General features: G+C 38.8%; 1 protein-coding gene across 7 annotated transcripts in view; it reads right to left on the reverse strand.

The window, feature by feature from the left end:
- Nucleotides 1-131: 131 nt before the first annotated feature.
- The window catches only part of TRPM1 (transient receptor potential cation channel subfamily M member 1), a 105,998-nt gene continuing 91,878 nt past the window's right edge, over nt 132-14,251 (reverse strand). For 5 of the 7 annotated variants that reach the window (XM_032990186.2, XM_032990187.2, XM_032990188.2 and 2 more), the window contains 5 exons: nt 12,352-12,372; nt 10,494-10,638; nt 8,172-8,371; nt 5,743-5,875; nt 132-3,854 (listed from right to left, as the gene is read on the reverse strand). In XM_032990186.2, the coding sequence (XP_032846077.2) occupies nt 2,600-3,854; nt 5,743-5,875; nt 8,172-8,371; nt 10,494-10,638; nt 12,352-12,372 (1,754 nt within the window). In that variant the 3' untranslated portion in view covers nt 132-2,599. The remainder of the gene's footprint in view (nt 3,855-5,742; nt 5,876-8,171; nt 8,372-10,493; nt 10,639-12,351; nt 12,373-14,251) is intronic. The other 2 variants (XM_032990185.2, XM_032990184.2) reach the window with 1 other exon arrangement.

Raw genomic sequence — 14,251 nt, forward strand, 5'->3', positions numbered from 1 at the left:
TTAAAATGGCTGTATGTCTAAAATACCTCTGCCAAAGTCAGTGTAGTTAGTTCGCATTTCATGGCAGAGAGGTTATCATTTCAGTTCATGCTATTCAAGAGCACAGAAAACATCCAAGCCTTATAAAGTCATCACTGTATAGAGAGCTTTATGGAAAATTACTGGCAAATGTTAAAAGGGAAACTTTGCATACAAAATGTTCAGCTCATGTACTGCAGTAAGAAGAAACAGATAAAGGAAATGTTTTGATATCATTATAGTGAAAAATTTGTTATACTGAATTAATTTCACATCTTTTTCCTGTGTTCCTTTATAGACATTTTTTACACAAATTAAGTAAATACAAAGGTAAAATGTTTTTGTTTGAAATCCACATGCTATCTGATAAATTTTGAATATAAATGCTAAAAAAATAAACTCGTCAAACAGAGCATGATTTAACACACATTTTATAAAGACAATGTAACAAGAGGTATGCAACACACTGTATTTTATTCCACAATGCATACTGCTTGTTGAGCAAAGTGCTGAAAAGCTGCATCCCTTTGTGTTTGTTAATGAATCAGTTTCTGGTGAGTGTGCAAGCAAACAATAAAAAGGCATTGGCAAATTGGAGGCTATTTTAACCACACATACAAAATAGCTAGGTAGTCGCATATAACGGTAACACAGAAGTAAATGTGGAAGTGAAACAATTTCAAATGTCATTCTGTTTTTACGAAATGTCAAGTTCCCTAAAGTTGAAGAAAATAGAAGCTCGCATAAAAAGCAAAATATTAACACTGTTCTGACAACAGTGAAGCCAATAAACCTGCTAATAAGATCAAGCTAGCAAAAATCCCTAGTAAATGATGACTTAACTTTTGGAAATGTCTATGCAGGTACCATGATCATTTGGTACAGTAACAGTACTTCAAAGTATAAGTATGGATGGAGTATGAAAATATAATACAAACAAGAAAAAGCTGATGCCATCAATGCATCTGTAGAGTCTTCCATCAATCTCTGCATTTCAAAATGTGGTAAGCAACATTATCAAGGGGGATACTGAGACCTACATACTGTGGAGCTGATGGTGGGGAGAAAAAAGAAATTCTGTCTTTTCAACATAATATATGAGTAAGTCCTGATGGTTAATGAGTTAAGCATTAACTTTTGACCAGTGTTCTGTGAACAAGTAACATGCCTTTAGCTCATTTGCTTTCTTGTCTGTTCAATGGTATGCATCCATGCCCTGCAAAGAGAGCTGGTGAATATTTGGGAAAACAAAACTCCCAAAAGGTAAAAGAGAAGAATGAGGCAAATAACTTCATACTAGTATGAAAAAACTATCAAAACCTAGTACTTAGAATGCCACTGTTGAGATAAAAGTGTGCTGGGATACTGTAACTATAGATGTGGATTTCTAGTCTTAGTTGTTGAGGGATAGAAAACACTTTTGTTGTAGAGACTTTTTTTTGTTTTGATATTTGTTTTAGAAATTTACTCAAGAAAATGTATGGAACTTCTGTTCTCATCTGGAAAATTTATTTTTTGTTTAGACTGACTCCTAGAAACTGTTTATTGTTCCTCATGTGTCATCATAATGAAATTGCAAAATGAAAGATTAATTTGTTACAGTAGATTTGCTTCAAACACAAATTGGCTACATTTTAATCTCACCCAATCAGACTACTTTTCCTATTCTGTTTTGTTTTCCCTTGCAGGCATTTATAAAAAGCCAGATTCTTACTCTACATGGATTTCTACTGTAAACCCCATTTATACGAAACACTAATACAGATCTTGGATTCATATTATTAAAATCTCCATATACTTCCTATACTTAAAATCTCCCTAAACATTTTGAAACAATGATCATTGTTTTTCAACAGTTTAAGGCTGTCAACATGCTTTGGGGTGGGGACAGAAATGATCCTGAAAGCAAGACTATGTCACTATAATGCAAGGACAGGTCAAGAATATGTCTACACATGGCTTTCTGGGTCTGGTTTCTCCAAACACAACTGTGTTTTGCCACTCAGACCTATTTTAATGAGTGAAAACTGCTATGTTGCACCTTTCTGAAGGAGGAGCTAAGAAGCATGCATGAAATCAGAAGTGAAAGAGGGGACTGCCGAATTCTAGCTTGCTTCCAACAATTTAGTTTAGATCTGAAAAACACAATGGCCACAAAGAAACCAGCTGCATAAGTAAGGATAAAAACTAATGCTGGTCAAAAATTTGTTCTGTTTAAGAAGTCTTCTGATAAAAAATAAGTAAAAACATTTTCTAAATTATTGCATGATAAGACTGTCCTTTTATAAATAGCTTGCCAAAATGAGCTTATGAGGGAGGTTGAAATGGAACAAAGAAAGATCTGTACTGTTGGCATCTGTGAACTGTGCCTAATTTTTATCTGCTCCCGAGCGAACATCTCTCTTTCACCTGAGCCAGCAAGCATTTAGTTAAGAACAGAACATATATCTATCAAGTTTAAAATGAAAAGAAACAATTCTATTCAAAATTCTTCTTTACAAATTAATTTAAAAATCCGTAAGTTGTTGAATTAGTCATGCTGCTTTCTTGACTGTCAATAAACCAGGAGTCATTAGCCACTTCAACATTCAGTTTCTGTGGATGCATTTTCTTGCCTAGCTTTCTGTTCTTCTGTTGCACTGCCAAATGCTACCACCAAATTAGTTACGCTACTGGCATGTCCTGGTCTATTTAATTTGTCCTTTACAGACTTGGCTTTCTGAGAATGGCTGTGCAAACTCTTTGACCGTACTGATGGGAACCCAGAAGTCCTTTCTGGCTTTACTGATAGGAAATTCTCTTTCTCAGCCTTGACAGTGGCAGGCATAGAGGTGTAAGAAGCACTCATACGTGCTTCACCAACATCACTGTCATCATCTGTGTCCATCTGTAACTGCTTCTGCTCTGCTTGCCTTTCTGCTTCAGAGATAAAACCAGGGTATTCTGGAGGACGTTCTTGAGAAAGTTGCTGCTCAACTTCATATTTCCACTCTGTGGCCCATTGTTCAATTGTAGAAGGCGACACCTGATCCATGATGGTACTATATTCTGTGGCCCAGTTGTTAACTCCTCCAACCAGCTTCCCACTCTGTGCAAATATAAAGCTCCTTGACCTCATCATAGTGGTTTGACAAGCACTGAATGTTTCAGGAGGAAAATAGCGCATTGCTTTAGTTTTGTCCAAGGGATAAGAGAAGGTTGCTTCTAACTTGGTATGTTCTACTTTTAATTGTGTGTTCTGAAAATCTGACCTTGGTGCTGACTGTCTGCTTGTAACAGCATCCATTCCATCACTTTTGAAAATCCCTTGCTTTTCATCCCCAAAACCACCCGAACCAGAATGGGGTCTGGAAACAGTCTGTGCAACTTCTAATGTCGATTTACTGAAATCTGCTGTGGTGACTGCATTAGCACTAGAGGTGTAATGGAGACTGGTGTGGTGTTCTGGAACCAGCATCCTTGGGTCTGCTCCGTCTTCTTTGGTACCAGGAGAATGGGCTTTTATACGCAGTCCCACGGCTGGTGACATAGGAGTGGTACTGTCATCATATATTAACTCATCACCACTGACATGGTATCTGTATGTGCTGTAGCCATCAGAGCTGCTAACGCTGCTTTGCCTCAGGAGATATGCAGCATCACACTCAGATGCAGCCCGTGAACGTGGATATGTCAGCTCAGATTTGTCAATACCTGCCAACTTCTCAAGAGCATTCACCATCCGACCAGATAGTTCTTCCAATTGAGAGAGTCGAAGGTCGACTGTTTGAAGGGAAGCTTTCATAAAATGTTCTCTTTCATTCACTTCTTCTAGCCTCATTGACATATTTTCAACTCTGTTGAGTATAAAAGAGGAAGCATAGAACAGAAGCTGTGGAACGGTGCAGTAACCCATTATAGGCACCCAGCTATTGATGTCTTCCTAAGGTAGAATTCTGTGCTATCTATCACGCATCATTCTTTTTTCCTATGAGTAGCATTAAAAGCACGTGCATTTCTTGTTATCTATACTTTCCATACACCATATCAGAGGGCTCTTTGAACTTTGCCCTTATTTACATGCCAGGTGAGTACAAGAGTTGCATCCCTTAAGGACAAACTACTGTTAACATTTCTGAGTGTGCCGCCCACTTCACATTCCGTTATAGTCTTTCACTGTGAAGCATCAATTGATTATATGAAAAATACTTTCTAATGACATGCTCACATGATGAACTAAAATAGCATCAAGGCATGTTGTAAAACAGGTTTTATAGCAGTATGAGAGAGAACATATGCTGGTATGTATGGGATTACTTTAGCTCTTGAAATACTTTTCAGTTATGTATCAGCTGAAGGGAGAGGAATTATTGTCCAGTTCAATTAAAATAATACTGCTTCCCATTTCTTTTATCATTTATATCATAATGGAAGTGATGGTACCAGAAGAATGCATATAAAACTAATGCATTAGAATGTGACTTCAGGATCATACACTAGTAAATCAACTGTGGAAATTAAATTAACATTCTTTTGCTCTCACACACAAAAGATGATGAAGCATCTGGAGCAAGAAGCCATGAGAAATAAGTGAATCTGCTTTGTGGCCACAGACCATAGTGAATCAGTGAGGCTTACCATCCCTGCTTTATTCTCTGCCACAATACCTAGGATTTTGACAAATTGCAATGGATAAATAGTGCGACAGAAACTACTCCAATACATGCAGCAGATTTAATTTACTTGTCCATTCTCAGACTTTACATATAGTAATGCAAGATGTTCAGGGCATCCCTTCAAAAGAAAGATGTTTATCTGTTAAAGAATTATATGGCTCACAAAGCTACTTCATAAGAAATGTTAAAAGGAAGGAAGGTAGGTGGGTAGGTAGGTAGGTAGATAGATATGGAGTAGTTCATCATCAGAATACTGTGAGGTAAATAAAAGGTGAAAGAGTGTGTATCCTTTAAACTGTGTATCATTTTCATTACAGGGAAAATTTTTCATCATTTCAAGGAAGTGACAAAAGACCCCATCCTTTGACTTAGAACTGCTAACAAAATAGGCAGAGCCTTTGGGAACAGTCCTGCCAAGTGACCTGGTAAAAAACTGCTGCTGCCATTATCACTGTGTGCTTACACAGCAATATGCAGACATTACCTAGTCCTCAGAATAGCCTAGTGATTTACATGTGAATATTCCCCGTCTTTTAAATGGGGAAGTTCATACTGAAAAGCTAAATCCCCTGTTCCAAGTTTCCAAGAGAATCTGTGGCAGAGATTAAAATTCAGCAGTTGTGAGTGATGTACCCTAGTGTAAACCATAGATCTAAGGGAAGAATCCTCAGTGCTTTTGTCATTAAGTTCCAACATGTTTCTCATGGTTGGGGGAGCTGCTGGAAGCTCAACAAGTAGTAATTTGCTCAAATGGATAAAAGGCATAACTGTGATCTTCAGATGGAAGAGAGGGAAAAAATTAACCATGAACAAAAATGTTCTTATGCCAAAGCTACCCAAACCAGCGGCCTTAATGACATACCAGCAGGTAAAACAAAAACCTTGCTCTTCTGAGAGAAGCACCTGCACAGATATTTACTCAGTATTCAGATCAGCTTCTGAACTGGTGGTGTTTTTTTTCAAGATCTAAATCTTTTGTACTTAAAATCAACTTTGGTTATAATGAAGACATAAAAAAGCAATTATTGCTCCAGACAAGCAGTGTGGGTTTTTTTCTTATAATAGGTACCTTTCAGAGGTAACTCTGATGCGTTCATCTTTAGATGATTGCTGCTCATCCTCTTTTTCCTGGAAGTATTCTTCTACACACTGCTCTTCAAACTCATACAGTTTTTTTAGCTCTTCATCATTCAGAAATAACTCTGTGCAAAACAGAAGAACAAAAGATGAGTTTCCTTATTCTAATCTTCCAGCAATTTAAATCCAATTTAGCAGATTATTTTTGACATACAGATCCTGCCAGATTCTACTACTGCACTAAATAAAAAGATGATTTTATAAATAGGGAATGAGCACTTAGCCAAAGATGGCCACAGTCCTTAAGGCAATATAATGCATTGTCATAGAATCATAGAATAGTTTGGGTTGGAAGGGATCTTAAAGATCACCTAGTTCCAACCCCCTGCCCCGGGCAGGACCCCCTTCCCCCAGCCCAGGGTGCTCCCAGCCCGTCCAACCTGGCCTGGAACCCTGCCAGGGAGGGGGCAGCCACAGCTGCTCTGGGCACCCTGTGCCACTGCCTCACCACCCGCACAGGGAAGAATTTCCTCCTTATATCTAAGTAAAATCTACCCTCTTTCAGTTTAAAACCATTACCCCTCATCCCATCCCTACACCCTCTGATCCAGAGTCCCTCCCCACCTTTCCTGTCCCCCCTTTAAGCACTGGAAGGCCACTCTAAGGTCTCCCCGGAGCCTTCTCTTCTCCAGGCTGAACCCCCCCAACTCCCTCAGCCTGGCCTCCCAGGGGAGCTGCTCCAGCCCCCCCGAGCATCTCTGTGGCCTCCTCTGGCCCCGCTCGAGCAGCTCCGTGTCCTTCTGCTGTTGGGGCCCCCGAGCTGGACCCAGCACTGCAGGGGGGTCTCCCCAGAGCGGAGCAGAGGGGGAGGATCCCCTCCCTGGCCCTGCTGCCCACACTGCTCTTGCTGCAGCCCAGCACACGGTTGGCTCTCTGGGCTGTGAGCACACGGTGCTGGCTCACAGGCTGTTTTCCATCCCCCGACACCCCCAAGCCCCTCTCCTTGGGGCTGCTCTCACTCCACTCCTCGCCCAGCCTGGATTTGTGCTTGGGCTTGCCCCGGTCCATGGGCAGGACCTTGCACTCGGCCTTGTTGAACCACCTGCCTGGGCCCACCTCTCCAGCCTGCCCAGGTCCCTCTGGATGCCATCCCTGCCCTCAGCGTGTCACCCACCACACAGCTCGGTGTCACTGGTGAACTTGCTGAGGGTGCATCGATTCCACTGTCCGTGTCACCAACCAAGACGTTAAACAGCACCGGTCTCAACAGCGACCCCTGAGGAACTCGACTTGTCTCTGCTCTGCACTTGGACATCGAGCTGTTGACTGCAACTCTTTCAGTGCAACCATCCAGCCAATTTCTTATCTGTTAAGTGGTCAGTCTGTAATATCAATGTCTCACCAATTTAGAGACAAGAATGTTGTATGGGTCAGTGACCGTCTGCTTTTATGACCACCCACTGGGGGCTATATTTTCTCAATGACTTTCGTACTTTTTAACAACAGTGAACACACTGAACACAATTTAACGCACTGAACAAACTCATTAGATTTTACAGGAAAAAGACTAGAGCAATCTCTTTCAGTTTGACCGTTCCTTCATTCAAATATTTTTCTGAAAAGGATGCCAGTTATAGGCAACAGAAAATCTAATATAACAGATTGTTTCCCAGACATTCTTTGGATAAGAGCTTCAAAAATTTACAATCTTGTAAGGAAAATTTGTGGGAAATATAAGCTCTTTGGGACATTTCATCCTTTATTTGAATTTGTCTCTTTTTATTTGGAGGGAATGTTGCATTTACCTTTTTCCCTTTTTTAATTCAGAAGCATATTATGTAGAAATATAATTACTTATAAAATATATTTCCTGTGAAATGTAGAAATACAGGGATAATTGTGAGCATCTGATTATTTCAATGAGGCATATAATGAAAATAATAATCAACAACTACAGAGTGTATTAGGAGAAGAATCCTCACAGTTCCCCTGTGAAATGACAAATAAATCTCTACCATGGAGAAATGAAAGTGGGGATGCTCTTAGACACAGATTGCTCACAATCACAGAGCTGACACTACAGATGACATTTGAAACTGTCATCCCTTCTTCCCAATTTCCTATTTGCCCTTCACAACATATGGAGTTCACTAAAACTTGGTAAAACTGGATTAAGTAGATGCCATTTCACTGTTTTAAGAAAACATGTTAAAGAAAGTCTTCATCAGCAGCACAGCATTGCATATTCTCAGGAGCCCACAGACCTCAAGAGCTGTTAACTTGATACAAATTTTGTTCCATACTGTCTTCTGCAAATACACTTGACTGTCAATGTGAACAAAATAGTTCATCATTGGAAAAGCTGCTGCTTTCTGTTAATATGGTGCAAAGAGATCAATTTAGAGAAGATTTTTTGCATACTCAGTCCCCTGTCACGCTCATCCTGGTCTACTTCACCCTTCTTGCAGCGACAGCAGATTCGCTTGATGATTATGTAGATGTGGCTGAAGATAATCATTGGAGGTGGAAGGACAGGTCTGTCATGAAATGTCATGATCAGCTGGTACCGCTGGAACTTCCAGACTTGGTTGGATATTGATTTTACCTCAAAGAAGGTATTGCTGAAAGGGAACATAGGTACAGTTTCTATTGGACCCCAAAGTTTACTTATCATTGAGCAAGTACTATGTTGGAAAAAGTAGCAGCTAAATAACAACATGAGGCCACATGATTTGCTTGGTTCAGCTCTTGATTGATGCTGCTGAACTGATGATTAACTTGAATTCATGATTTCACTACTCCTTTTGAGGGTAGCAAAGCAGAAGGTGCTCTGCATCCCTTACGCACAACCCAGAACAGTCTTTCTCTTAGACTATTTGCTCCTACTGTATAAAGTCCTTTAGGTGTTAGTGAAAAGAACAATTTATGAATCACATAATCGGTATTTTGAGGCTTGGTTATAAAGTATGTCTTTTAACACACGCCAGTATTTGATATTACACAAAGTATTAAATCCATGAAAGGTATTTTGTATGCTAAACCCAGAAGCTTCACATAGTTTGCCTTTAATATGCTAATCAGCTTGACCTACATAGAAGAGTTTTCAAGTTTTCACAAAATGTCCCAAGTTAAAACTTTAGTCACCCAAACTTCTGACTTGAAAACATTGTGCATATTTTTCTAAAGGAATTTGTTCTTGGAAGCCATGACCTCATTGTTTCTACACCAAAATAAGGTGTGTTATAAAGATGTTTTATTTTGTAATTCAGTGGATATGGAGGACTGTGATAGTATCCAATCCAGAGATAACAGTACTCAATATTATGAAATACCAACTAAGAGAAAGCAGATTTGATGTTCTGTCTTCAATAAAGCTTTTCAAGCTATTTTCAAGTATGCTCAGACAGTGCACTCCTATGATGATGATGATGATGATGATATTGGCACTTCCTTTTTTATATTGTCTGTCCACGTCTTTTCTAACTTTCTGTGCTTTAGAGTATCTACATTCACAAAACCAGTTAAAACACACATTTGAAAACAGAGAATTCTTGAGTAAACATAGCTTTTGGTTTCTGCTGGCTAAGTAGACATGAGATTATTTATCAATGATAAATAACAATCTGCTTTCATTCTGTGTCTCCTGCATCGCAGGAATTCCCCAGCTAGATCTCACCATGCTGGGATGGCAGGAGTTAACAGCATGACCTACTTCTCAAACTGCTGATTCCTTGGTCCTTCAGCCAATAATAGCTACCATTGTAAGATTCTTCCCCTTCCCCCTAGTGATTTGACTGGCATTGGATCCCTTTAAAATTCATGACCTTTTAAGCTACATACATCAAATGAAAGACAGGCTTTGTGAGCTGTAGAATTCTGGGCATACAATGAACTATTTTTGTGGTTGTGACACAAGCTACCTATGCCAACAAGCCCTCCAACACTACATGTTTATGGACATCAAAAATGGATCTCCTGCTTTTCTCAGGTGGTATGTTCAGAAAGTCTTACTAGCAAGTAGATACTTATTATTTTTTTTTTAATCCCTAGGTGATGACAGGAAAGGCATGCAACACAACTGTGGGTAGAGAGAACAAGCAGCAGAAATTTATTTGGTTTTACTCCAGAGAAATCTAAATATAGATTCATGGAATAACATTAAGAATGTGCATAGTGCACATTGCTTGGACTGGCCACAGATCTTGGCAACATGCAGGCATCCTTTCTTTTGGTTCAAGGCAATACAGACTCCTTTTCTGAGTCACATAAGATCTCTGCAAGGCCCTAATTTATTTTCCTAAATTAAAAGCAAAACAAGAAGAAAAAAGAAAGAGATGCCAGATGAGGTAGTGATAATGGAAATGCCTCCTGCTTTTGATGTTCAGGTTTTCATTCTGCAGTTCTATCACACAATCGCGCTTGCTAGTTGAGCTTCCATCATGTATGCAGCAGGTTTCATGGATTCTGGTTTTCATCTTTCCAGAGCAACCTTGAGGCCTGTCACTAAATGGTAATTTGAAGTAGCCAGATTCTCTCCTATACATTACTGCAATTGCTGTCAAATTCAAAGCAACCTTTCCTCCACTCTTTCCCAGTGAACACACTATTCCAAGTATTGACCAGTCATGTTCACAGAGTAATCAGATTCTGAGTGCAAATTCAAACCCTTGCAAAATCAGTGCACGGACTCTCACTTTATCTCAGCTGTAAGAAAGTAAAAATAGTGCATGATCATTTACATACTTGAAGACTGCAATCAGCAGGTTTACCAACAGGATATTTGCTACCAAGAGGTAACAGGCCATAATAGCAGGAGTGAGCCAGGCCCCTGGTATACATGGAGGGAGGCGTTTACCATCATCGTCATAAAGATTGTCCCCACAAGGAGCTGAAAAGAAAACAGGAAAGGTATTCACAAATTGCTCAATACTTAAAAAAAACTATTCACATTTAACGATGACACATGCGTAAACTGTGCCAAGCTAAACAGATTTTGTCAGTTTATTTCCAGTAGCAAGTATATATAATTTCTACTTCAACTTCTGCTTCTAACTACAGCATACAAAAATAATTTCCTATAATAATGAACGGAGAGGCAGCTCCAAGTTTACAGTGTGGCTTTCTCTTTAAATTCATATAGATCTTGTTTTTCTCATAGTAATAGTCTAGGACAAGATCTTAGTGTGCATACATACATATTAAGAATGGAATTAAAAAAAAATTCTCCAACCCAACTTGTGTGCATACCTTGCCAAAGATATAAAAGGATTTAGTTAATGGCCCCAGATTGCTAAGCATCAATTAATCAAGGCCCTGAGTGGACTAAAGAGGCCTTAATGATCCAGACCAGCTTCACCTGGTGTTAACACCTGCAGCCCCTATGCATGCCTGTCCCTGCATGAGCTATGTCAGGTGTGCAGGCCTCAGCCCCACCATGGACCTTGGACCTCTGTTTGTCCCCTGGATCGATCCTTCTTTCGTCTTTGGCCCTGTCTCCTCCTGCCCCTGACTGGGCTCCCTGGATGGATCCCAGATAATCACTTGTCCTGTCTGGGGCTGTTAATGCTACCAGCAGGTGGCCCTGCTGTCACTTTTGGGCCAATGTCCATTTCCCTTATTTTTCACAGTAATTCTAAATGTTAAACAAATTTTTAAACCAAAGAAATGAAATTATAAAATGAAAATGATATAGTAACAGCAAAATAGACTGGTGAGAATATGAAAAAAATTGAGAATATTGATCAAACTGATATAAAATAATTGCCTTAAGTAAACTTTAAAAGGTTGTCTTAGGGTAAGAGCTGTCTTGGAGTTGGGTAAATGGAGCAAGCTTGTTCTGTCTTTAAGTGCAGTACCAGTGTATCTGATTTCAAATATAAGGCTAACTTTTGGAACCATTTAGTAGCTGGTAAAGTGTTTATCAACCACAGGCTCTTTAGCTGATATCTTAGTAAATACTAAGTCTGACAATGACTTTATTATAGATTTAGTTTATGTGAATAGACAAACCAACTTTTTTAAAGCATTCTGAAAAAACCCCGATGCTTCAACCTCAACTGAAAAATACTTCAAATTATTTGAAAACAGAATAATCTTATTTACTATGGACTGAAAAAGATATTCAGACAATGATTAATACAATATATTTTACTTGCTTTTCAAACAACAGACCTACATTTTTTCTGTTTATCACAAGAAAAGAATAACAGGAAATTCAAGTGAATCATAGTATTATTCACACGGACCAATGAAAGTACTGACAAAGAAACACTAACATTGTGTCTAGGTAATCAAAGGGAATTAGTTATACCATGACACTCATGCATCATCATTTAAAAAAAGGATTATTTTACTGTCAGTGTACTAGAAACAAGTCATAGCAACAACATAAGCTTAATTAAAACTTCTGATATGCAAGCTGTATTAAAAGCAAACATTTTTCCTCTAATTCTTTTCAAATGAAACTATTACAATAGAAAAATAAAATTTCACACCTGAATATTGGATGAGCCCAATAATTAAAATGCCAGTATCTAGTGAAGAAGATGATTAATGCACATATTCAGCTAAATGAGATAATCAGCTCTCCACAGGGACTTACGATTAATTTCCATGGCATAGACTGAAGCATTCCAAAGGAACAAAATAGGAAAGGAGGCAGGGAGAGAAAGAAAGAAAACAATAGAATAATATAGGAAAAAACAAACAAACAAACATAAAAAAAAAAAAAAAACACAAAAAAAAGAGGATTGAAAATACAGTTTTGCTGCCAAGAAAAGATAAGCAACTCAAATGTCAGAACATTAGAGACATATGCCTAGAAACAATGTCTTTATTAAAAATGCATTGCATTCTTCAATTTTCTTTTCATGTTGTTTTCCCCAAATGTTACATATGGCAGTGAATTCATGAATTAATAAATCACAAAATGCTTCTGGCAGATGATCATTTAAATATACATGATATTTCAGGCAAGTAAACAAAACTGGTGGTTATCACGAACAAAGAACAACTCAAAATTATCACACAAAATCATTCTTTTAGCTACTATGGAAACATTTCCTCCCTTTTTTCATCTTTTTTTCTTTTTTAAGAACCACCCTGGCTTTGAGTCTGCCAGCTGTTTCTACTGAATAGCTATGTTTCCATTAATAGTCATGATACTGATGTCATTACAGTGTACAATATCATTAAAGCCCATTTTGACTACCAGTATGGATACTTGCTTGTCACCCCCTAAATGGTGATCATAAGAAAAAGCATGCTATTGAAAGAAACTTCTTGCTCATGGACATCTAAACAGAGTGAAGCAGACAGAAGCATCCTGGGTTGCATTAAGAAAAGTGTCACCAGCAAGCTAAGGGAGGTAATTACTTACCTCTACTTGGCTCTGGTGAAACCACATCTGGACTTGTGTGTCTAGTTCTGGGCTCCCCCATAGAAATCAGACATGGACATACTGGAAAGGCTCCAGTAAAGGGCCACAAAGATTAATGTGATTGGAACATCTGACAAATGAGGCAAGGCTGAGAGAGCTGGGATAATGTAGCCTGGAGAAGAGAAGGGTCAAGGGAGATCTTAACAATGTTATAAATACCGGATGGTGGGTGGGAGTAAAGAGGACAGAGCCAGACTCTTTTCAGTAGTATCCAGTGAGAGGAGAAGAGGCAGTGGGAAAATACAGAAATATGGGAAATTCCATTTAAACCAGGTTCTCCAGAGAAGTTGCACAGTTTTCATCCTTCAAGATATTAAAAACCTGACTGGATAGCCCCTCAGCAACCTGCTTAATTTACACTGCTTTGAGCAGGGGGGTTCAACTAGATGATCTCCAAAGGTGGCTTCTGACCTCAGCAATTCTGTGATTTACATCTTCATCTTTAGATGACATCCTATCCTCAGTGAAGCTACTGACAGAAGTCCAACTACCTTCTTTCAGATGGAAAATTTAAGGTAATATTTTTTACATAAATTGTTTACACTCATGGGCCTTGGCAAAACTACCCATAAGCACTTGACATGGAGTCAGGTTAGACTGCCCATAGCAATCACTCCCAAATGACTTCTAAGGTTGCTTTTGTGGTGTGTTTAGAGAAACATGGAAAGATCAGAGTGAAAATTTCTTACTGAAAGCAAAAAGATCTTCAGAAGTCAGTCCACAGACTTCTAGACATAATAAATTTACAGAATAATTGTAATACAGTCTAGTTATACCAGTAGAACTCCTTGTGTAGCCACACCACTTTTATTTCAATAACATAACAACAACAAAACCACACATTTCCAAGTTAGGTTATGTTTAAGCTACTGACACAGCAAAGCTTTTGACCTAGGAAGGTTAGTGGAGCAAGTAGTTGGACTGAACTCGTGTAACTGGAAAACCTGAACATTTTTCCCCAAAATCTTTCACACTGATGAATATTTCTTATTCAAAGGATGCTGAGTATATAACTAAGAAAAAACTGGAAGCATGAGAGAAGTCAGGGACAGCACTTACACTA

Source organism: Tyto alba, unplaced genomic scaffold (genome assembly GCF_018691265.1).
Source record: "Tyto alba isolate M040663 unplaced genomic scaffold, T.alba_DEE_v4.0 Super-Scaffold_41, whole genome shotgun sequence".
In the NCBI taxonomy this organism is placed as follows: domain Eukaryota; kingdom Metazoa; phylum Chordata; class Aves; order Strigiformes; family Tytonidae; genus Tyto; species Tyto alba.